This window comes from Didymosphaeria variabile, assembly GCF_027946475.1.
Source record: "Didymosphaeria variabile strain IMI 356815 chromosome Unknown scaffold_9, whole genome shotgun sequence".
In the NCBI taxonomy this organism is placed as follows: domain Eukaryota; kingdom Fungi; phylum Ascomycota; class Dothideomycetes; order Pleosporales; family Didymosphaeriaceae; genus Didymosphaeria; species Didymosphaeria variabile.
Window position 1 is genome coordinate 63,740 of NW_026611628.1, and position 21,242 is coordinate 84,981.

General features: G+C 54.4%; 8 protein-coding genes across 8 annotated transcripts; 3 read left to right on the forward strand and 5 right to left on the reverse strand.

The window, feature by feature from the left end:
- Window positions 1-633: 633 nt before the first annotated feature.
- AMS1 (Glycoside hydrolase, 38 vacuolar alpha mannosidase) lies at window positions 634-4,118 on the reverse strand (the record flags this gene model as incomplete). Its single annotated transcript, XM_056220065.1, has 3 exons — window positions 634-2,007; window positions 2,059-3,826; window positions 3,880-4,118. The coding sequence occupies 3 exons, from the start codon at window positions 4,116-4,118 to the stop codon at window positions 634-636; spliced, it is 3,381 nt and encodes a 1,126-aa protein (XP_056065368.1).
- Window positions 4,119-4,495: 377 nt separating this feature from the next.
- On the reverse strand, window positions 4,496-5,812 carry SEC9_2 (Protein transport protein S9 plasma membrane t-SNARE; the record flags this gene model as incomplete). The annotated part of the gene is made up of 3 exons (XM_056220066.1): window positions 4,496-4,680; window positions 4,735-5,082; window positions 5,140-5,812. 3 exons carry the CDS (start codon window positions 5,810-5,812, stop codon window positions 4,496-4,498), a joined length of 1,206 nt encoding a protein of 401 aa, XP_056065369.1.
- A 541-nt stretch (window positions 5,813-6,353) lies between these two features.
- N0V89_011335 (uncharacterized protein) lies at window positions 6,354-7,262 on the reverse strand (the record flags this gene model as incomplete). Its single annotated transcript, XM_056220067.1, has 3 exons — window positions 6,354-6,629; window positions 6,680-6,905; window positions 6,958-7,262. 3 exons carry the CDS (start codon window positions 7,260-7,262, stop codon window positions 6,354-6,356), a joined length of 807 nt encoding a protein of 268 aa, XP_056065370.1.
- Window positions 7,263-8,148: 886 nt separating this feature from the next.
- On the reverse strand, window positions 8,149-9,764 carry N0V89_011336 (uncharacterized protein; the record flags this gene model as incomplete). The annotated part of the gene is made up of 4 exons (XM_056220068.1): window positions 8,149-8,750; window positions 8,799-9,334; window positions 9,385-9,529; window positions 9,713-9,764. The coding sequence occupies 4 exons, from the start codon at window positions 9,762-9,764 to the stop codon at window positions 8,149-8,151; spliced, it is 1,335 nt and encodes a 444-aa protein (XP_056065371.1).
- Window positions 9,765-10,237: 473 nt separating this feature from the next.
- On the forward strand, window positions 10,238-10,620 carry N0V89_011337 (uncharacterized protein; the record flags this gene model as incomplete). The annotated part of the gene is made up of 2 exons (XM_056220069.1): window positions 10,238-10,469; window positions 10,526-10,620. The coding sequence occupies 2 exons, from the start codon at window positions 10,238-10,240 to the stop codon at window positions 10,618-10,620; spliced, it is 327 nt and encodes a 108-aa protein (XP_056065372.1).
- Window positions 10,621-10,766: 146 nt separating this feature from the next.
- On the reverse strand, window positions 10,767-12,210 carry N0V89_011338 (uncharacterized protein; the record flags this gene model as incomplete). The annotated part of the gene is made up of 5 exons (XM_056220070.1): window positions 10,767-11,163; window positions 11,341-11,452; window positions 11,508-11,553; window positions 11,613-11,875; window positions 11,928-12,210. The coding sequence occupies 5 exons, from the start codon at window positions 12,208-12,210 to the stop codon at window positions 10,767-10,769; spliced, it is 1,101 nt and encodes a 366-aa protein (XP_056065373.1).
- A 2,062-nt stretch (window positions 12,211-14,272) lies between these two features.
- On the forward strand, window positions 14,273-16,430 carry N0V89_011339 (uncharacterized protein; the record flags this gene model as incomplete). Its single annotated transcript, XM_056220071.1, has 4 exons — window positions 14,273-14,452; window positions 14,507-15,609; window positions 15,659-15,921; window positions 15,979-16,430. 4 exons carry the CDS (start codon window positions 14,273-14,275, stop codon window positions 16,428-16,430), a joined length of 1,998 nt encoding a protein of 665 aa, XP_056065374.1.
- A 1,366-nt stretch (window positions 16,431-17,796) lies between these two features.
- On the forward strand, window positions 17,797-19,448 carry N0V89_011340 (uncharacterized protein; the record flags this gene model as incomplete). The annotated part of the gene is made up of 2 exons (XM_056220072.1): window positions 17,797-17,867; window positions 18,044-19,448. The coding sequence occupies 2 exons, from the start codon at window positions 17,797-17,799 to the stop codon at window positions 19,446-19,448; spliced, it is 1,476 nt and encodes a 491-aa protein (XP_056065375.1).
- Window positions 19,449-21,242: the final 1,794 nt, after the last annotated feature.

A 21,242-nucleotide genomic window follows, 5' to 3' on the forward strand; every position in this document is an offset into this window, starting at 1 on the left:
CGGGATGAGATCTGCCAGAAGGAGTGCCGGACAGCTAAATCAAATGTTCGGGAGCTCTTAGTGTTGTCGGTAATCTACATTACAGAACGCCTTTCACACATACCACCCACAGCCTTCTGCATCGATTCGGCACAGCTAGCAACCCGTCACGACCAACACCCGAGCGGTAGGCAACGTGAAGACTGGCCCGAGAGCGGGTCCAGAATACATTCTGTCCCCAGCTTCAACGACTAAAGCATGAAACCTTCACAGGAGGGGTTCGAGACGTCGGTGTAGCCGAGTACCCTAACGTCGAGGATGGTAACTTCGCGCATACATCTGCAAGGCGTAGGGGAGCGCGGGTCTGGGAAGCTGCTCAGAACGGAGATTATCATGTCAGATCCTCGTTATGAGAAAACACAAACTCATCGGGCAGGCATCAGATCAGGGCTAGCGAAAATGCGATTCCACTCAGTATTGCGCTGCGCATAGCCAAAGCCGCCAACGCGACTCAGTGACTCCGATGTTATATGTAACACAGCCTGCTGATCCCATTGCCATTGGTACGCAGGACTCACTTCATGCTACATGATAGAATCATAACTTCGTGGCATACACTCATCAACTATCCGCCATACAAACGACGCCCTCTATCTACAAAACAAGCTTGTACGATGCAACCTCAAAAGCCCTGATCTCAAGCTTAGCCCCCTTCTTCCCCTCCACCTCCGTCAGCACAATCTCCTTCTCGCCCTCGATGTCGTCCTCCAGCGCATTCACCTTGACAACCTTCTTGACGTGCAAAGAGCCCCAAGTGAGCACCGCTTTGCTCTTTCCACCCAGCGCATCGTAGATGCGCACGATGACGGATTGGCCTTTCTTGACGGGGAGCTCGCCGCGGGAAACGTCCTCGTCGTCTTCGCCTCGCTTGATGGTATCGAGCACGAGGTTTGGCGCGCCGTGGATCTGGAAGGAGTTGAGAAGGGAGGGGTTAGAGCTGGCCTTGCGGCCTACGATGCGGAGCGGATTGTTGAATTCGAAGGCCTTGCGGACGGTAGCTTCGTTGAGGGACCCGGCGTGGGGGAAGATGGCGTAGCGGGTGTGATGACGGCCCATGTCGGCGTGTGCATCTGGGGCCTTTGGCGCGCGGAGGAGCGAGAGTCTCATGACGTTCCCTGCGGTTGCGAATCCAAATTTCGAGTCGTTGAGAATGGAAACACCGTATGAAGCCTCTGAGAGATCGGCCCATTTGTGGACGCAGACTTCGAACTTGGCCATGTCCCAAGTTGTGTTGTAGTGGGTTGGGCGACGGACAATACCATATTGCGTCTCGTAGCTGGCTTCCGTGTTGACGATGTCAACCGGGAACTCCACCTTGAGGAACTTCATTGTTTCCTGCCATTCGATTTCCGCGTCGATCTCGACACTTGTTGGGGCGTTGCCGACTGCCGCAGGTAGAGAGATGGTGGTCTTAACCCATGACTTGTCCGAAATCTTAGTTTCGATGTTGAGTGAGACACGGTGAGGTCCGTCCTCTGAAATGACCACCTTTGACGGGGGCAACTCTTGGCGAGACTCAAGATGGTAAACTTCGACATCCCAGGCTTGCCAGTACAACGGCTTGTCATCGAATATGACAAGTTGGGCCGCCTTAGCACCCTTTGGAACGATTTCGCGATCGGCGTTGATATCGTACAGCGACGTGATCGCGCCGTTAGAGACCTCAACTACAAATTGGGAGTTGCGAAGCTCGAACACATCCGGTCGGATCTCCTTCACGGATGAAGTGGTGGCGGAGTAAGGAGAGGCAAGCGGGCGAACCTCTAAGGCGCTCATACTGTCCCCATGCGCGAGGCCGTATGTTGGAAGACCGGCAACCGGCGGAAGCTTCACAAGTTCGGTTCTTGGCCAAGGAAGAGTGTTCAGCGCAAAGAGGTCGCTGTCGTGCTTGATGTCCTGATCGAAGCCAAGTTCCGATAGTGCATCTGAAAGCAACCTTTCGCCAGTAGCGAATGCTTTGGCGTAGATCTAATACTGGTCAATACAATTTCACGAGGGGGCAAGTGGCGCGGCGCTTACCTCGTCCGAGTCACGGTAGCACATCTCAATCGAGCTACCAGGCAGACAGTCATGGAATTGGCACAACAGAACGCCTTCCCAGATATCATCTAGGTCCTTCTTGGGGTACTTGTACGAGCTCTTCTTCCCGAAGGCATTTCGAACTGTGGCGAGCGTTGCCAGGTACTCAATGTCTCTGAGCATGATCTCAGATTTCCGGTTGTTACGCTTGTTGTTCGCTTGCGTTGTGTATGTTCCGCGATGCAGCTCGAAGTAGAGCTCACCGTACCAGGTCACGAGTTCGTGGCCTTGCTCGACCTTCTTCTCTAGCTTGTCGAAGAAGTCATCGGCAGAGTCGCCGAGTTTTACGCGCGGTAAACGACCACCCTTGTTGTCACTCATTCCGCGGCATCTTCGCAGTCTCTCCATCATTTCCCAGGTGGGACCACCCCCTCCATCTCCCTTGCCGAAGACCATAAGCGAAGTGTTGTCTCGGTCGAGAGACTTGTGCTGTGTGACACTCCTCTTGACGTCGCCAAAGTGTGCTTCGGCAGTATACGTCTCGCATGGTGGCATATGGCAAATAACCTGGCTATTGTCGAGAGCTACCCAACTAAATGTGGTGTGAGGGAAGTTGTTAATGTTGTTCCAACTAAGCTTCTGCGTCAAGAACCGTGTCATCCCAGAGATCCGACAGATCTGGGGGAGCTGTGTAGAATAGCCAAAGGTATCTGGAAGCCAGAATGTCTTGCACCGCTGTCCGAATCGGCTCTCAAAGTATCGTTGTCCGTAGAGAAATTGTCTGATCAACGACTCTCCACCAGGGAGGTTGGTATCGTGCTCTACCCAGCTCCCTCCGATAGGCTGGAAGGAGCCTTCTTTGACCTTCTTCTTAACGCGGTCGAAAGTAGATGGATACAACTCTTCTAACCACTTGTACTGCTGAGCTTGCGTGCAGACGAAGCGCAGCTCGGGATACCGATCAATTAGATCGCACTGGTTCGACCAAGAGCGCGCGACCTTGCGTTTGGTTTCGGCGAACGGCCACAGCCAGCATGTGTCAATGTGGCAATAGCCAATGCCAGTAACAATAGCCTCATTGTCGCTCTCGTAGACTTTGTGTGAATCGACATGGCCAAGGTACTCGCGCGCGATCTTGCGGCCTTCAAGGATGCTTTCCTGGCTTCCACCGCCAGCAATGAAAGCGTCTATGATGCGATTGCAGACCTGCTGCGCCTCGTGCTTCTCAACAGAGTCGTCCGGAAACTCCCTCGCTGCATCGCCCAATTCCCAGAAGTCATAGCGAAGAGCCCGTGCTTCTAGGTTAATGGCTTGGATCTCGACGATGCTCAGGCGAAAGGACCTATTTGGGTCTGGCGGCTGGATGGAACCGCCGTTACCATTGCCGAACATGCCGTTGCATGCCACCTCGACGTAGAAGGTATGCTCCTTCCCGTCCCTGAATTCTTTGGGTAGTATCCATTCGGTGCGCTCACCGCCGCCGGTCAGGCCATGTACAACGTCGCCGTGTTCTGTCCATATCATGCCTTCGCAACCGGCGTCCCATTTGAACTCGAGGTGCTCGTACTTCAAGAATTCTTTGGGGACTGTCATCTGGATTTTGACCCAGTGCGTCGACCAGCCGGGCCCGAACCAATGGCCGGGTATGATCGGTTTGAAGTCATGGGAGACGGCGTCCTTAAACGTGGGGCGCGAGAGGTTGGGCGGAGAGTAGACGGAAAGCTTGAACGGACCCGGGTTCGCGCCAACTTTGGCATATACGATCTTTCTAGATATTGTCAGTGAGGAGCGTCAGTGATACCGGAAACAATCGCAACGTACGGTAACAGGCCTTGGCCGTAGTACTGCCCGCCATCCGTGAACTGGTTCAGGCGGTCGCGGTAGATGCGGTCGATCTGCTTGCCCACGGGACCAGCCGCGAGCTTGGGGTAGTCAGAAGACACGGGAATGACACGCTGTTCGCCGCCCATGATGATGTTTCGCAGAATGATGAGGGTGTAGAGCTGGAGCTGTGAGCTGGCTGGAGCTTCGGCGGCGGGCCCTTGCATGAGCTGTACCATAGTAAGCTATAAGCTGGGGCTGGGGCCCCGCATTACGAAACCGTGGCTTAGACCCCAACCAGCTGACCACACACCATTACAACATGGACACTCCCAGTTTTCCACGCACACTGTCCTTCTGAAGAGCCACAGATACGCCGGTTTTATAGACAGAGAGCCTTTTATTCACAGAGAAGGTGCTTCGTCTGCCTGTTCACATGCCAGAGTAATCGATTTTCTATGTAAAAAGGCAGACCATCCAGGTACTCCAATCCGCGGACAACATTATGCACGTGGATTCCATCTAACGCCGGACCAAAACTCAACATTGCAGAGAAAACATGTCAAACCAATACTCTGAACATCTGCTGAGCATCGAACAGATTCAAGTAGGACTTTTAATGGATGCGGTCCAGACGGGCCCTGTTCATAGCGATCTGGTCGTCCACCTTGTCCGTCTTCCGCGTGATGCGATCGATGTGCTCGTTCTGAGTATCGACCTCCTGGCCCATGGCTCTACCAAGAGCGTTCAGTCGCTTCGCAGCTCCGTGAAGCTGATCCAAGTTGCCGTCGATCTCGTTCTCTGCGCTGTGTCAGTATATAATGTCTGATACAAAGAGAAAGCGCCAGCACTTACCCATCTCATCGTCTTCGCTATCAGCCTCAAACTGGTACTTTGCACGGTCTGCCAGTGTGGATTTGCCCCCTGTGTTTCCACCTTGCGTGCCTCTCTTGTACTCGTCTTGCCTTGCCGTACTCTGCCACGCGGCCGCCCGAGTCGCGTCTCTCTGAGCACGGTCGTTCTGGTGATTTTCCATGATCTTGCGATCCCTCTCCTCGCGCCTTGAACTGGTGGTGAAAGGGTTGGCCACGTGAACCGCGAACATACTTCTGTTGAGCGTCTTGAGCTCACGTGCCTTCTCCTCCGCGATCCGATTCTGCGACGAGGCCATGTCCAAGTTGCGTTCTGTGTTGTGGATCCTCTCTAAATGCAACAGTCAGTACTGATTTGTCGCTCTGGTCAGTAAAGAGTAATACATACCACCTTGTGCTCCCAAACGAGCGAGAGTATCACGACCCGTCTCTTCAGCCTGTTGCGCGAGCCTCAACGCATTTCGGGTGGAGGACACATCCTGCTGCTTCATAAACTTGATTTCGCTCTTTGTCGCCATCATGTCCTCTTCTTCTTGCTCCTCTGCAGTCAACTGTCGGTCTTCGTATGCTGGTCCGCTGCCGTAGCCTCCCGGAGCTCCGTAACCACCACCAGAAACGCCCGACTGGCCGTAGGAGCTGCCTCCTCCTTGCTGTCCATAGCCGCCGCTCTCTTGGGGTGGCTGCTGTTGTGGCTGCTTCGGTTGTCTCTGGGCTGCGCCTCCGAACAGGGCAGAACGTTCTTCCTCGTTGTTCGGGTCGGCGTTGCCCATGCCACCGTAGCCTCCAGTACGGCGAGGGGCGCCCTGGTCTGCAGGGCCTCCGCCAAACTGGTTGCCGCCATAGCCACCGGATGCACCATAGTTGCCTGCGCTCTGGTAACCGCGACCTCCAAATTGTCCACCCTGGCCTGTCACAGCGGGGCTCTTCTCCTGGCGGAACGAATCGTTGCCTCCGCTGTACGCTGGGGGTGCTGCGTTCGCATATGGATCGTTCTTTGCAGGCGCAGCGTAAGGGTTGGCTGCTGCCTCACCTTCTTTGTTCTTCTTCTTAAAGAGACCCATGATGTGCGGTTGTGGGTGTGGTGGTGTGGTCGTTGGGCTGAGGCGGATGTCGTGCGTGCGGGGTGACGTGCTGCTACTCTATCGCTGGTTGCGGCGGTGTAAAGGTGTGAGTGGTGATCGGTGTATCTGTCAGGTAGGAAGACACAGCAACGTAGTGTTTTCGGGGTGTCCCTGAGTATTTGACTGTTTGGTGGAGTGTCGGAGGTTGAACACTGGTCGTTTCGCAGTAAGCGCGGTCCAGCTGCCCAGGATGTTGACTGGCGCCCGGTGGCTGTGCGGGACGCGCCACGGTGGGGGCGTGCGGCATCAATGATTCACTGCCTCAACGACGCGTATAGTGTAAAAAACGATTCGATATCGACAGTATCGCAATAGGACTCCCACTTTTGGCTTTGATCTATATAGTTTGCTGTTCTACAGACCACCTGGGCAGGGTTGAAGATTTGATTGCGGAGGGCGTTAACTGGACCCTGCATCCGCTGCGACGCTAGCATTGCGAGGCACCAGGAGTTGCACTGTGAGAGATGTACAAGAGCCATCTCTACAACTTTGCCTGTACCTTTGCCGACCACGCCTGGATCTTCTTCTCCCGCTCTGCAGCTTCCGCATCGAGCCTATCACTCGCCTTGCGCAATCGCTCGGACTCGCGCTCGTCGTTCTCCAGGAAATTGACTGTCTCCCGCCACATCTCCCTCTTCAGATCTCCGACTACTCCCTTGTCGGGCCTGCTGGTCAGCTTCAGCTCTTCGATGAACGTAAGCACTTCCTCCAGACCGCCAACGCCATCGATGATGTCGTTCTTCAGTGCATCCAGTGACTGATGCCATCGTGAGTACACTCAATAGCCAGTGATGAGATAGAACTTACCTTGAATCGCTTGCCCTCGAGTACCAGAGTCCGATAGACAGTCGGCGAACACTTCTGCCGGAAGATGGATGACATTGCTGGTCGTAATGGGACGCCCAGCTCAACCTCGTTCAAGCAGAGGTAGCCTCTGTGCGGGTTCATGATGCGATAGTCGTGCATCATGGCTGTCATGAGAGCGCCAGCGAAACCGTGGCCGTTGATCAGAGCAATGGTAGGCATTGGGTAGCTGGCATATATTAGCATATTTGGGTTCATCAATCTGATTGTGTGAGACTCACATCAAGATGCGCCGCCATAACTTGAACAAAACATTCGCAAAAAAGCCGGGCTGCATGGCGTGCTCCAAGTCCAAGCCATTGCTGTAGAACTTCTCGATCAACGAGGTAGTAATGACGACGCCGTGCTGGTATTTCGTCTCGAGAATGTCCAGCGCCAGCAAGATGGCCTCGCAAAAGTCGGTCACGAGGCGATTATCCGGCGGCGAGCCGAATGCGACGACATAGACCTTTTCAGCGGGCGAGGTGACCTCAACCTTGCCCTTTGTGCCGATTGGAACTGTGAACAGTGGTTTTCCGCGCGACATTATAGATGTTACTAGATACGTACGGTGTTGAAGGTGGTCTATTGTGAGATGGACTATTTCACGTGCAAATCGCCGAGCTGCATCGTTCCAGCTACCCGAGCGCTATCCGGCAACCAACAACGCGTCGGAAGCGATCAGTAAACACAATGATGCCCATCTAGGTCACATGGTCTGCAACTACAATCACTGCCCATGTTCTGCTATAGCTGCAAAAGCGTGCCTCGATATCCGCCCTGACAACCCTCCCGTAGCAACTGCCTGATGCTCTCGATGCTGCCTACATATGGATCTGACACCTTCAGGCTTGGGTACGCGACACGCCGAGGTACACTCAGAGCGTCATCGATCAACACGCCATCCACCCTGAGCATCATCTCATACACCACGACCTCGGCTCTGACTGTGTCCAATTCCAGCAGCACGAATGTGCGTCGGTTGCATGCCGATTTGCAGCTTCTGCGAAACGCAGACGAACGCCAGTGCAGACTAATTGGAAAGGCGAGGGCAACGACATCTGGACCTTTGCGTCAGCACAGCGCTGATGTTTGCACCGGCCGATGCACCGCTAGCCACAGAGCCGGCTTCTAACTTGACGTTGATGACGTCTGTGGCATGCTTCGCTATCCAACTTGACTATTCCATGTATCCCATGAAAATGTAGCTATGTATGTATGCTCTGGTGTTAGAGGGTGGCACGTCTGCAAAGACACAGGCCAGATTGCCAAATCGTAGCATAGCGCGGGATGAGGACAGACGTCTTGAGGGATGCATAAGAGTGTGTGTATGTGAAGATGAGAGTGCTTTTGTATCATTATAATTATAAGACAAGCACGAAGTCGTCTGGAGCTCAAGGCGATCCTCAAGCCGTGCTCAACGCTTCTTAATCCTATTGCTTGTGGGATCCTTCAATCTCTTCTTCAAGGTGCTGAGAAGCCTTCTTCGTCCACGTCGTACCACCAGCTACATTGCCATCTTCAAGCAAGACCTCGTCGTCCGATGCCAGCGCCTCATGCTCCTCCTTGGTCCATATTTCCGTGCCCTCCACCACCGGAAACGACGTAAGAACGCGACTGATATCACCCCACCATACCTCACCAAATCGCCGATACCATTCTACCGTCCGCCTCAGACCATCATCGAAGCTGGTCGTTGGCTGCCAGCCCAATGCAGCGAGCTTCGTTCCGTCGGTCGCGTATCGCTGATCGTTGAAAGGGCGATCTTCCGTGTACTGCACCGATTTCTCGAGCTCTGCTGGCGTCTCGTGCGGAAGCTTGAACAGGTCTAATAGTTTGTGGCAGATTTCCGTATTGGAGATCTCATCCGAGGTCGCAATGTTGTATATTTGTCCGACGTCGCCTTTATGGAAGATCGTGTCTAACGCATCTACGATATCGCCTGCGTAAAGATACCGCCGGGTGGGTGATCCATCGCCGTGAACAAGGAGCTTTCTGCTGCGCTGCAAAAGCATGATGAACTTGGGTATAATCTCTGTGGATGGTCAGCAAGGAACGAGAGACGTTAGATACGACGCCGTACTTTCTGGAAACTGATGAGGACCGTAAACATTGTTGGCCCGCACAGTGATCAAGGGGAGCTTGAAGCTCGCCCGATACGCGCTCACCATCATCTCCGCCGCAGCCTTGCTAGCTGAGTATGGGTTTGTGGGAGCCAGAATGCTCGTTTCGCTGAGATCCGCTGCACCAACCGGTACGTCTCCATACACCTCGTCCGTCGAGATATGTATGAACCTGGAGATGCCATGCTCCCGCGCCCGTTCCAACAAAACATGTGTCCCGTATACGTTCGTGTTCGTGAACTCATAACTGTTGCCAAAGCTGAGATCTACGTGCGATTGGGCTGCGAAGTGGAAGATGGTGTCGATCTGGTGTTTTCGCAGCACTCTCCTAACATCTGAAGGAGACGTGATGTCGCCTTGCTCGAATGTGAAGTTGGCGCGGCCATCGAGGACGCGCGTATTGTTCAGTGTTGCGCAGTAGTCGAGCTTATCGAACGAGACGACATTATAGTGGTCGGGGTACGTGAGGGTCAAGTGTCGGACGAACCAACACGCGCTGTGAGGTTGTCAGTCGCGACTCTATTCCACGAGCACGCCATGTCGCACATGAAGCCTGCCCCGCCTGTTACGAGAATGTTGCGCGCATCCTCTCGTGGATCAAATTGCGTTGTTCCTGTTAGGATCGGAGCTTGCTTCCAGAGATCTTCTGTTAGATAGGATCTCGGGTTGAGAACGGTTGAATTCCTCCGATCTGTGTCACACAGTCAGCTACAAGTACCGTCTGTCGGACGTCTCTGCCTGCTAAAATCAGGTTGAACGGTGCATAGGTCGGTAAAGAGAACTCGAAATAGCGCAATTGACGGGGATCACATAGGAATGTGCGTGCTAAACAACCGCAATGGCAATCGCGGGGAAGGTTCTAAGGACGACATACGTTTGAGGCCATTGGAAACCGGTGCGCAATCGGGGCTCTCTACGGCGGACATCTTGACATAAACCACACGCAGAAGCTGTACATGTAGGGCAGTCGTATGAGCAATTTCGTCAACATCTCATGAGAACATGACGAATCCATCAATATACGATGCCTGGCGCATCTTTTGTTCCTGGGGGCTAACACCGCAAGAGGAAGCGCATCCGCCTCATCATGTGACGTCACTCCACGTGCAAGCCCTAAATTTAGCCAGCTTTTTGGGAGGAATGCTCGGGTCTAAGCGCGAGCCGATTCGGTCTTCGCTCTCCAGGTATCGGCTTCGGAACTTCGGTACAAAGCTCTCGCTGCGCGGAGGCTACGCACTAGTCCATCACTAATTTGATGCCTCGTAAGAAATTAGGTATAAAGTATCTAGATGAAAGACGCATCTCTTCTCCGAGATCTCTTTACTGCTGAACAATAGATCTTCTTGAATCACCTTCACGCATTGTAGTCACTGAAGACCGTAATTCGCACTCCGCAAGCATGACCTCCAACCCAGATACGCTCGCCGTCCTCAACAGCGCGACCCTCGGCGCCGCGATGCCTGTAGTCACGCTGCCTGACGGCTCCAAGATACAAACCGGCACCGTCGGCGCTCTACTAGTCAACATCCGAGAGTACGATCAACTCATATCCGGCTCGAGCGCTGACGAAGGCAAGAAGAAAGAGTTGGAGGAGAAGATGGCGGCGAGTATGCCGGTGCTGAAGAAGGCGGGTGAGTAATTGGCATGTTCTTGTAATTGTTGGATAAGTAGCTCATGCAATTTGTAGGTTTGTTTGGTCTGTTTAGGCCTGATGAGTGGATTAACGGAGGAAGTCCTGGGAGGAAGTTTGTGGGGGACCTTGCAATGAGGGAAGGCTTGTAGACGTAGTGTATCAGGTGTGATATAACTTTGCTAGTTGGCATTGCAAATCTCTTTGCGCCCACTAATCGCAAGATGAGTACCTGTTTCCGCGCACGAGCATCCTCATGCCAGATCCGAATGTGACTTGCCGTTTAGCCAAGCGACTCCTACGGCTGCTGATTACCCTGCTGTCCTCCAGGCTCCTTCTTTGACCCTTCAGGCACATCCTCAACATAGAACAACATCTCAGGATGACGATGCTCGTCCGACCCCTTGCGCTTCTCGTCCCCCCAGAACACCTGGGCCTTGGTGATCCTCTTGTTCCCCAGCTCTTTCTTGTGACTGGTCAGAAAGTATCCAAAGGATATCGCATTAGGGGATCCAAGCAACGCCAATCCCTCGTCGCTTTCCATGCTGAATGTCGCCCCTGGCCAGCCGGTGACCTCCTTTCCCCACATCTTCAACGCGGATGCGATGATTGAGGCGGTCTCTGGGTTGGCGACCTGCTGGGTCCAGAAATACTTGATGTTCTTGATGTTGGGATTGTCGCGGCACCAAAGGCCCCTGCCAAACCCGAAGGTACGAAGTCAGTGTATGTCTCAATGGAGTGGGGATGGTACATTCGCTCGTGTCTCAGCTAAGCGAACGAAAGACTCTCTGCCCTTGTCTCGGATGCACAGGCAAGAGGCTTTCTTTCGCTTTACTAGCAGAACGCATCTACTTTGTACCCATGAGACTTACCAGAGAAGGTCTGCGGAGGAGCGTAAAGCGGGAAGTTCGGATTTGTGCGGCTCGTGGTCCCAGTTGCGCGTCGCGCCGTGGAGGGGGCTCAGTCGGAATTGTGCAGTGACGACTGCAGTTAACGTCAGCTTTGAAATGCAACATAAGGAGAGAGGAATGACGCATACCACCGCCAACATGGTTGATACAAGCTTTGTGATAGGCGCCCGTTTTCTGTAAATGGTGACCGTGTTAGCTTCCAGAGCGCACCGATGGAAACAAAACAGACTCACCGAGTATTCTTCTCCTTCTACTTTGTAAAGTTGGCGGACGAAGGGAATTCTGAGGTTCAAGTTGCTGTCGCCATGCCAAAGCTCATAGCATATGTTGTCCCCTCCATTGTGGTAAGGGACCTTCGGAAACCCCGAGAATTTTGGTTTCTTGTTCAGTCCCAACGCGTCGTAGGACGTATCGTAATTCCAGAACGCGTCACTGTAGTCGCACATGGCGTGATCATTGGCATCAACTTCTTTCCAACCCCACTTGGCCAGATCGCCTATTGCAAGTTGTGAACAAGTTAACCCCAGGTAGGAAACCAGGGAACTTACTCTGCTGGTCGCTCTGCCATTGACTCTGCATAGTGGGTGGGTTAGCCGCGGATTTGAAGATCTTGCCGGCTTCTTCGTCGGTGCTTCCGAAGGCGGCCACGAATTGCTCCCCCCTGCAGACTGCGTTGCCCCACAGCTCGTCGGTCGCAGTAGCGGATTTGTCCCAGCGGCGTGTCAGACCATACGGTGTGGGTGCGGTATCGTTCGCAGAAGGGACGAGTCGCCCGCTCCATGCGGCATTGACGAGGGTAACGGCGACCGCAAGAAGCGCGAATATCGACATTGCGGCGAGTAAGGGTGCGTTGTCAGTCGAGGTGTGCGTGGGCGGGTGGTGTTTTATCATGAGCCTACTCAACTTGGAAGGCACGGGCGTTTGCCGTGTCAACACTCGACTTAACTCTAGGCGAATATTTCACCGACGGCGTCTGTGGGACTTTGCATATGTTCGAAATATCGGCGAACTAGCTACAAGTCAATATCCTGAACGGTCCCTAGATTCAATCCCCCAAAAGAATCAGAGCACTGTTCCTTGTGCAGCGCCTCGCAAAGAGATTCGGTACCCTGTGTTGCCATATCATAGGCAATGCTGTTCCTGAGATGTGGGAATAATCCTGTGCTTTCGTGCTTAGCTTCTCCTCTAAGGTCAGGCCGTCAAGGCACAGGCTCGCGCTTAATGACGTGGGGAGAATCACTCAACCCACCAAAACGAGAAAAGTCCGTGAATGGGCGTTACGATTAAAGGTATGTTGATTGCTTGTGTCCCTAGCCCTCGTAAATCTTAGTGTCTGGTCGTAGATCTTACCAGACATAGCTACTTCATGCAGCTCTTCCCACGAGATTTGCACATTTCGAATCGTGGTATGCCTTCGATGTAATTAATCCCAAGCGCAAACATAGCTAAAAACGCCTGGCTCTTGCTGAAACACAAATCGCCCAGAACATGGTATCATTCTCTTCTCGTGTCCAACACTACTCTCATACTCAACAATCTTGTCGGTACCGAATCACTCTCCTTAGAGTCCAAGTGATCCTTCAAGTATTGATATGTTGATAGCAGTCCAAGCACCAAGGCTCCCCATCCTGTCCCAGTTCCACGATGCACTCTTTGCAGATAGCCTTTTGACATCCCAGACACTCCCTCGCGCATATGTAGCAGGTCCTTTCTGTGCATCGTTGACAGTCCATGTAACCCTCGAGGTCTCGTTTTCGTTTGGGCGCAGTGCTGCAGACGTGGCACGGGCTGAGGTCTGATTTCGTATGTGTGTCCGCCTTCTGGACGGGCGGTGAGCTTGGCCCCAGATCAGGTTCGGTGTCCATGATATGCGACAGCGTCTTGACAGGCAGACGCTTCATTTGCTTGACTGGTCGGCGTTCCGTGCTTGAAAACTTCGGTGACCTGGAAAACGTCCGATGCACGCTCGCTTCGTGGGGAGCGGGGTTGTGGCCATATAACCGGATGTGGCCTTCGCTTGTGGGCGATGTCCGTGAGGTACTGGAACCGAATCGGTCAACGTCTGTAGAAGACATGGAAATGTGTTTGGAGCTCGGCATGTCCGTGTCATCATCTGCCCGCCTCTTCCTCTTGCCAAGACCGGCTGTAACCTGCGAATCGAGCATGTGGTTGTGTGTGGGGGCGTGGGTTGACGTAGAGAAGACAGGCTGGGTGTATATATGATCGTGGCCGAACAAGCCGGGTGTAATGTAGACCATGGCGGGGAAACAACGGTGAAGTTGAGGCGGACGACGCTGCGACGGTGACAGCCCGATTTGGGAGGAGCGAAGGCGGCGAGAGCTCGGGCCTGAACGATCGGTGAGATGCAGAACGCTCAAATGTGCAGAACGCTATAAGCATAAACAACGCAGCAGAAAGCGGGAATGAGCGACACGTGCGGGCAGGCGGCCTCTGAGAGGATGTGGGGGGAGAGATGTTGTTGTCCTGGTGGGAGGACATGAACCTTGCTTCGAATAATTGTCTAGCTCGATAGATCCTAGCAAATGCAGGGTGGTGGGCCCTCACGTGTATCGCCAAGTGCCGCGGCGCGTCGGGGGTTTCTTCTCCGCAATCGTGTCGCAACCCACCAAGCAGTCTTGTGTATACATATACATTTCAACATATTTTGGAGGGTTTGTTTGTTTGGGCTGGGGAAGGCGCATTGGTTCATTTTGAGATACCCAGGAGCGCATATTTGTGCGAGAAAATACCAAGTTCATTACTTTCGTTCACATTAGGGGGGATAACACCAAGGCCATCGCTTTCATGGACAACCTCAATGTCTCCGAATTGGTCGAGCGACTTGGCAGCGATGAAGAGTCAGTGCGAAAGATGGCAGTGTTCAAGCTGCAGAATGCCATTGGCGACCCCTCCTTCGCCGACGTATTCATACAGGAAGGGGGGTTTGCCCAAGCTGAGATTCCTGGCTTTGCATGCAACCGGCAACACATTAGCGTACTGCCTCACATCTCTGTCGCGGCTGCTGGAGCTCGACAAAGGATGGGACCATGTCACAGACGATCTCACCAGGAGGGTCAGTACAAGGCAGGGCGACTGAGCAAGGCACATATGGTCTAACAGTAAATAGATAGTCGGACTCGTAGTCGCGCAACCACTCGTCAACGTCAATCGTGGCGCAATGTCAGTCCTCGCTGCCATCGTTGGCAACCCCTCGCACCGCAACTCACAGCCCGGCGTCACTGGCTTCCAACGTCTGAAGCCAGTCATCGAATCGCACAAGCAATTCTTGCCTTCGCTAGTCGAGAAGATGACCTCCGCCGACCATGCTCTATGCGCCAACTCTCTTCAACTCATAAATGCTCTCATGCGGGACACCATTGCGAACGAAGCGGACTCAGAATGGCCACGGTTCATAAAACAGCTTCAGGAGCTGGGCGTGATCAAGAGTGTGTATGGGTTGATGCAGAGCTCTGCAGTACAGGACTTGGCACACCCGCTGCTCGATTTTCAATCTCTGACCAAGATCCTCTTGCGGAGGTGGAGGGAAGAAAAGGTAGATCTGGAAAAGGCAGACCACCGGAGAGCTATACGAGGGCTACATGTGGCAAGCAACCCGGACCAGCCAGGAACAGATTCGAAAGGCAGTAAACGACAGAGCCCTGCCAAGTGGAGACGCCTCGGCTTTGAGAGTGAATCACCAGCGTTTGAATTCAATTCGACGGGATTTCTAGGCCTGATGGACCTCACCGATTTTGTTTACAAGAACGAAGATGGCTTCCAGAAGTTGTTGCTTGAGCAGTCGGCAGAGCCGCTCGACCAGCGTTGTCCAATTGCTCGCGCTAGCCTTGCGGTCACATCGACTTTATACGATCATTTTGAGGTAGATAAAGCAGATGAATCAGAATCCAACAGATACACGATTCAGGACTCACGAGCAAATTTCGAAAGAGCATTCAAGCCTTTGCTCTTGCATTGGTCGAGGCTACATACGAGCGGCCTGAATGCGTTCATTCGACTTTGGAAGGCCGCAGGAGCGCAATTAGAGGATTTCGACAAGATTGAAGAATTGGTGCGTATCTTGACTGAGCAGGTTGTGGGGCAAGCTCCTCGCACGAAAGAAATCAAGGATGTTGAGGAGGAGTTGGCCGAGTTTGACATCCAGCGCCTAAGGGAGCTCCAGATGGAGCTGCTCGAACTCACATATGAGGATGCTTGGGGCCATCACCTACGGTTGGTGCCTAACCATGAGCTGAAAATCCTTATGCTAACCTATGCATAGACAAGTTCGAGATGAGCTCAGTCACGAAGCGCTTCAATTTGTCAAAGAGCAGCGTATCAGGTGCCTGCTTCAGGGCGCCTGGTTCCCTCAAACGATGAACTACGGCACAGAAGCAGGACCGGTCACGAGCAAAACCCTCAGCCGAACTGTGCCCTCTTTATGGCGATTCGTTCGTCTTTCGCACAATCGGCGATATTTGCACTTTTCGGACTTCGAAGAGAAGTTGCCAACAGAGCCTAGGCTGGATGCCTTGCGAGACAAGAGTAGGCTCCCCGCCGCCCTGTGGAATAGTGTACGCGCTGTGGCTAACAGGCATCTAGTCGATCTTTCCATCGTGTCTTCGGTTGTCAGCAACGTGTCGGCGTCGGCCCCATCGACGGCGTCCTCTGACAGCACGCTCAAGGACGCTGCGCATGCGAACACGTCAACAAGAATCACCATCCATGGCTACTTGCCTGCGACGAGCCACTCGCGCCAGAAGTCGGACGCGTCGAAAAGCACGCAGAAAGAGTCGGTCCTTCTCCAGCTGCATCCGCAAAGCCACACGCTGGCGTCGGAGTGGCTAGATGGACTGCTGATGCTGCTCAACCAACAGCCGATTACGGCTGACACCAACAAACTCGTCAACCTCATCGGCGGCTATGGACTGAAAATCCGACTGCTCAATGTGCGATTCGAGGATGTGGGCATGGAGGAGCCGATCCTACCCAGCCGTGAGGGACTGGACGATGACTACTATTACGACATTGGCGGCATGGAGCCCGGGGTGTGAAACTACAACAACAATAAGTTTGTGTGCATGCATATGGGACGTGTGAGGGTCGCGTGCTTGTTGAGGACAACAACGTGGGATCTAGCGCAGTCAGCGTGGCCTGGAACTGGCTCAGGTACGGTCCGTGACGGTGCTACGCTTGGATCTGGCGCTATTTTGGTGGATGACCTTGGCATAGGTACAGGCTCTGGGTATCCGGGTCGGCAGGGGTCCGTCGCTTCTGAGCAGCAATCTATCGATGAGTGCGCATCCGAGTATTGTGATTCTATTTAGACACCCATGGTTTTACGGCAGCGTAACACCATATTCTCGCCATTTTGAATCAAGGCTTTGGTTTCCTATAAGGGCTAGAGGCCCGTAGCCCCGTCACTCAGCTCCGGCTGCACGACACTTGCACGGCATCTGCTGGCGAGGCTACACGGTGCGGGCAGCGATATTTTGCGCAGCTCGTGGCACACTCGGATGGGGCTCCTGGGCTAGCCTGTCGGTCAACAGGAGAGACTGGCGGTGCAGCATCTCAGACGGTGGCAGTTGTTGCGGACTGGCTAAAACGGCGACGGCGTGCGATATGGAATCCACCAATATCCCGGCGTCCATCACGCCTTAGGCTCGTGGGGAAAGCAAGTGGAGACTCTACGAGGCGTCAGCAAAGTGGGCCGCTCACCGTGTTTTGTTGTTCCTGAGCAACCCCCGGCCTGAAACAGCGGGCGGGATCAGAGCGGGGGCGCAAACCTGCGCAACCACGAAGCATGCTGCCATTGGTCCAGGTGCTGGGGCCTGAGAGCCGACCAGAGGTGAAGATATCCGCAGCATGCGCGAATAGCCTCGTGGCGATACTCGCGGGGCGTGTCCCATGCGCCAGGGATGCCCCAGGCACGGCGACGTAGAGGGCCTTGAGTGGGTGAACTGGACATGGCTAGTCATCGATACTGACGAACCGCCGGTGGAGACGAGGCGCTGGAATGCTCACTATGGCGGCGCAGTAGTCGTGGATGGCTGCATATGCTCTCTGCAGCCGCCAGCGCCGTGCTCCCTTGGTGAATTCGTTGCCCTTCAACCGATCTACGCGCCTCCAGGGCTCGACCTGACGTGGCTTGCTTCTTCTTATACTCAGGCTGTCCGTCACCAGGCGCTGATCGCGTTCACCACGACGACGACCGCTGCGGTTCACCGTCCCCACACCAACGTCTTCTACGATCCTAGTGCGATTCGATCGGATTACCTACGACATACCAACAAACGCTCGACCGTTGGTGCACAGGGCCAGGGTGCGGGTGCTTCGATAGCTTACCTTCATATACCTGCCTGAGAGCCCGCGACTTCGACCACGCCACGCCGCCTGCCTCCCGCATCCACGTCCCTCACCATGAAGAAGAAGGATAAGGTCGTTGCTCCGTGCTCGCATGCCGAGTTTGAGTCGTTGCCTGAACCACTGAGGTGCGTACCGCCATGCAACATTTGGCAATGCTGCTGCACCCGTGATTTGCTGGGCGAGTGTGATTGTGATAGGGGCGCATAAACCTCTTCATCTCCCACCCCACCGCGGGCCGGGTACCTGACAACTATGGACGCCATGATGCTGACCAGTGCGCCCACAGACGAAAGTACTTTAGCTCGCTCGAGCGTCTGCGCATTGCGGAGGAACATGCCCTGCACGAGCAGCAAGGGGAGCACAAGCATCAATATCAAGCGCGCCCGTGTCGCTCGAGGTCCACTGCCATCCACCGTTCGATACTTCCGCTAGCATCGTCACGTCGCCGACTCGCACGAGCCGAAAGCCTAAAACACGACCATTACGTCGCGCAGGCCGACGCCTCGTTCTTCTTGTCGCTGCCGCCAAAAGTCCAACGCAGTGCATTTTCTCGTGAGGAGCAGACGATTCTTGTCGGTCGCTGCGAGCTATCCACGACCGGCTCGCCCTTGCCTCCCTCCCGCCGGACCCACCTGCACCACGACGAGGAGCAACGCTTCGGCGACTTCCACTTTGGCTTCAACAACCACGACGACAACAACGGCGGCTCCGCTCTCCACCGTGGACGCACCCTCAGGCGCCGGTCCAGCGTGTCGTCGGCCGACATCTCCCCTACTCGCGCCTCACCCTACGGCCCCGGGCAAGAGCTGAACGCAGCCACGGAAAGCAGCCTGCTGTATCTCGACACAATGAGCCCTTTGGCCTCACAGCCCTCGCGGGCCAGCTTCAGGCGGACCCTGTCGCTCACCAACATTCCCCACCGCAGCTCGACGTCGTCTGCACCCCTCGCTCCGGAGTCCCTCTCCGCTCGTGGAACCGCGCCCTGGCATCAGCGGGCCCACTCGCAGTCAACCTCGGGCAGGCGCACCTCGCACACGCCCCAGGCCCCGGTATTCGACCCTGAGGCTACCCACTACCGGGATGCCGAGACACGCAAGAAGCTGCAGTTCCTCGCTTCCCCGCAGAAGTTTGACGAGGCCGTCGAGTTTGGATTCCCCTCCACCAGCGGAGACGACACTATGCCGCCTCGCTACCAGCTCCCTCCCATCAGCACCGATGCTCGCAACTTCAGCCGGGATATGCAGACCTTCCTCAAGGACGACCGCATGTCTTTCTTGGACGACAACGAGGAGGAGAACAAGGGCCTGGAGTCGGACGCTGAGTCTGTTGCGGATTTCGACTCGCCCGTCACGCCTTCCAGTGTGGGCCTTTCCTTCCGGTACCACTCTCGCAAGCAGTCGTCCAACTTCTCTTCATCCATCGACTCCAACGGCGTGCCTTTAATCCACCCGGTCACTGGCCGTCTAAACCGCGAGATGACGCTGCGGATGACACTCACTCGGCCAGACCTGCGGGCTGATGAGGAGCAGTTGTACGGCTGGCAAGGGCAGAAGACTACCACCACCAAGGAAGACCCCTTCGCCCTCGATGATCTTCCGCTGTCAGACGACGTGAACGGAACAAAGGGCCCGTTCTACGTCAAGCCGAAGTCCCACGGCAACCTCGTCAGCCGGCTCCTCAAGCGCACTAGCAAGAAGGGACGGTGAGCACCACGACATACCACTCTGCACGATTTATGAGCACCCATACAATGCATGCGTCACGACACGTATCATCCTCCCTGGATCAATATTTCCTTTCTAATACTCCTTTTTCAAAACTGCACTTGTTTAACGGTCGTCACAATTTCCTTCTGCTGAACTTTAGCGGGCGTTTTCCAGAGACGAACTCGTTTCCATGGCTAGCGCTCACACGCAGGCCCATTTCATTTCCTTTCAGTGTACAATATACCAATTAGCATGCATGCATGACCGAGACGAGATGAGTGGGATGAAACGAGAATACCGCAGGTGATAGTCTATGTGCTCGGAAGATTCCGGCGGCATAGCTATCGTTGCTATTGCGGGATATGGGTCGGGATCTTGGTGGATTCGAAGGATGGTAGATACCCCCAGTTGGAATTCAGGCTGGCAAAAGCGAAATGCGAAATGGTTTTGAGATGAAACACTTCTATTGCAGAGTGCTGTTGACTACGGATCGGGTGATGGTGTGAGCTTGTGGAGTACTGTAGCTGGCTGCTTGTTTCCACTTGCGCGTGCGAGGCCCCTGGAAATGAAATCTCTACACTCGCAAAGACAATCGCGCTGGAGCGTTCGCAAGCTTCATGTTCTGTTCTGTTCTGACCTGTTCTGTTCCGTGCCGCGATACCCCGTGGGAAGGGCCCTAGAAAATGTCCCGAAGCAACTCAATTACTCGCATGGGAGCGAGCGAGTGAGACGGTGGCTATCCGAGATTACCCCCCTACTCCCCACCGAGCATCACAGCACCGTATTCCAAGCTTACATTTGTCTTGCCCTTCTCTGCAGGTAGGTAGGTGCGAGTGTCGTAGCACAAAGAAAAAGAAATACTGTACTGTAGCCGTGGAGGCTGGAGTGGAGGGCAAGGAGGGCGCAAAGCAAATCCAATGCAATCCAATCCAATGTAATGTCTTCCTGCGTGTTCTCCTGCGTAAGCGCATGGCATGGCATCGCATGATTGTGATGCACCGAAGGGGAGCGTCGTCCCGGGCGGTATTGCAGATACGACGTATAATCGCAGGGGTGTGCGCAACGTGATGGCTAGCATTGGAACGTGGCAGGCATGCCTGCCGGGTATGGTACTGTAGTTTATTTTACACGCGCATGTCGTTCATACGTACATTAGGTATGTGAACGTGGTGCGGCTGCGGTGCGGCTGCGAGAGTAGGGTAGGCGTGGCTGGCAGGCTGGCTGGTGGTATCTGATCTGCTTTCAGGGACACTACAGTACATGCAGGACGGAGGGGCGTGCTTCGTGCCGCTCTTTCCTTTCGTTTCGTTTCTTTCTCTTTTTCCTTTCCTCCGTTCCTCCCTCCTTTCCTTTCGTTCTATCTCCCTCTCCACCCGAGATCTGTATCGCAGCGTCAGCAACCCACGACCGCTCTACTACTCCACATGCATCGCCATCCCTTCGGCCCTTTGTCCCCATCCATTCACCTTTCTAAAGGAGCCACTTCCAGCTCGGTGTTTCGACATCAGCACCCCGGCGGTGTGTTTGGCTAGCGCACCTATGGCAAGTTAGCGCCTATGCGCGACACTTCGGTAGGTTTGCGCTAAGCGTTTGGGGGCGGGTGTGCCTGCGTTAGCAGGGGTGCTTGGGACGGGTTCGTGAAGTGCCGGGAGGATGTGTTTTGAGTATGTAGTGTAGGGGTGGGGCGTGCATGTGTTTGTGGGAGGTGAGTCAGTGGGTGCAGTAGAAGATGTGTAGGTTGTGCAGTGCAGTGCAGTGCAGTTGGGACGAGGAGTATGGCTGGGCGGGTGAGTC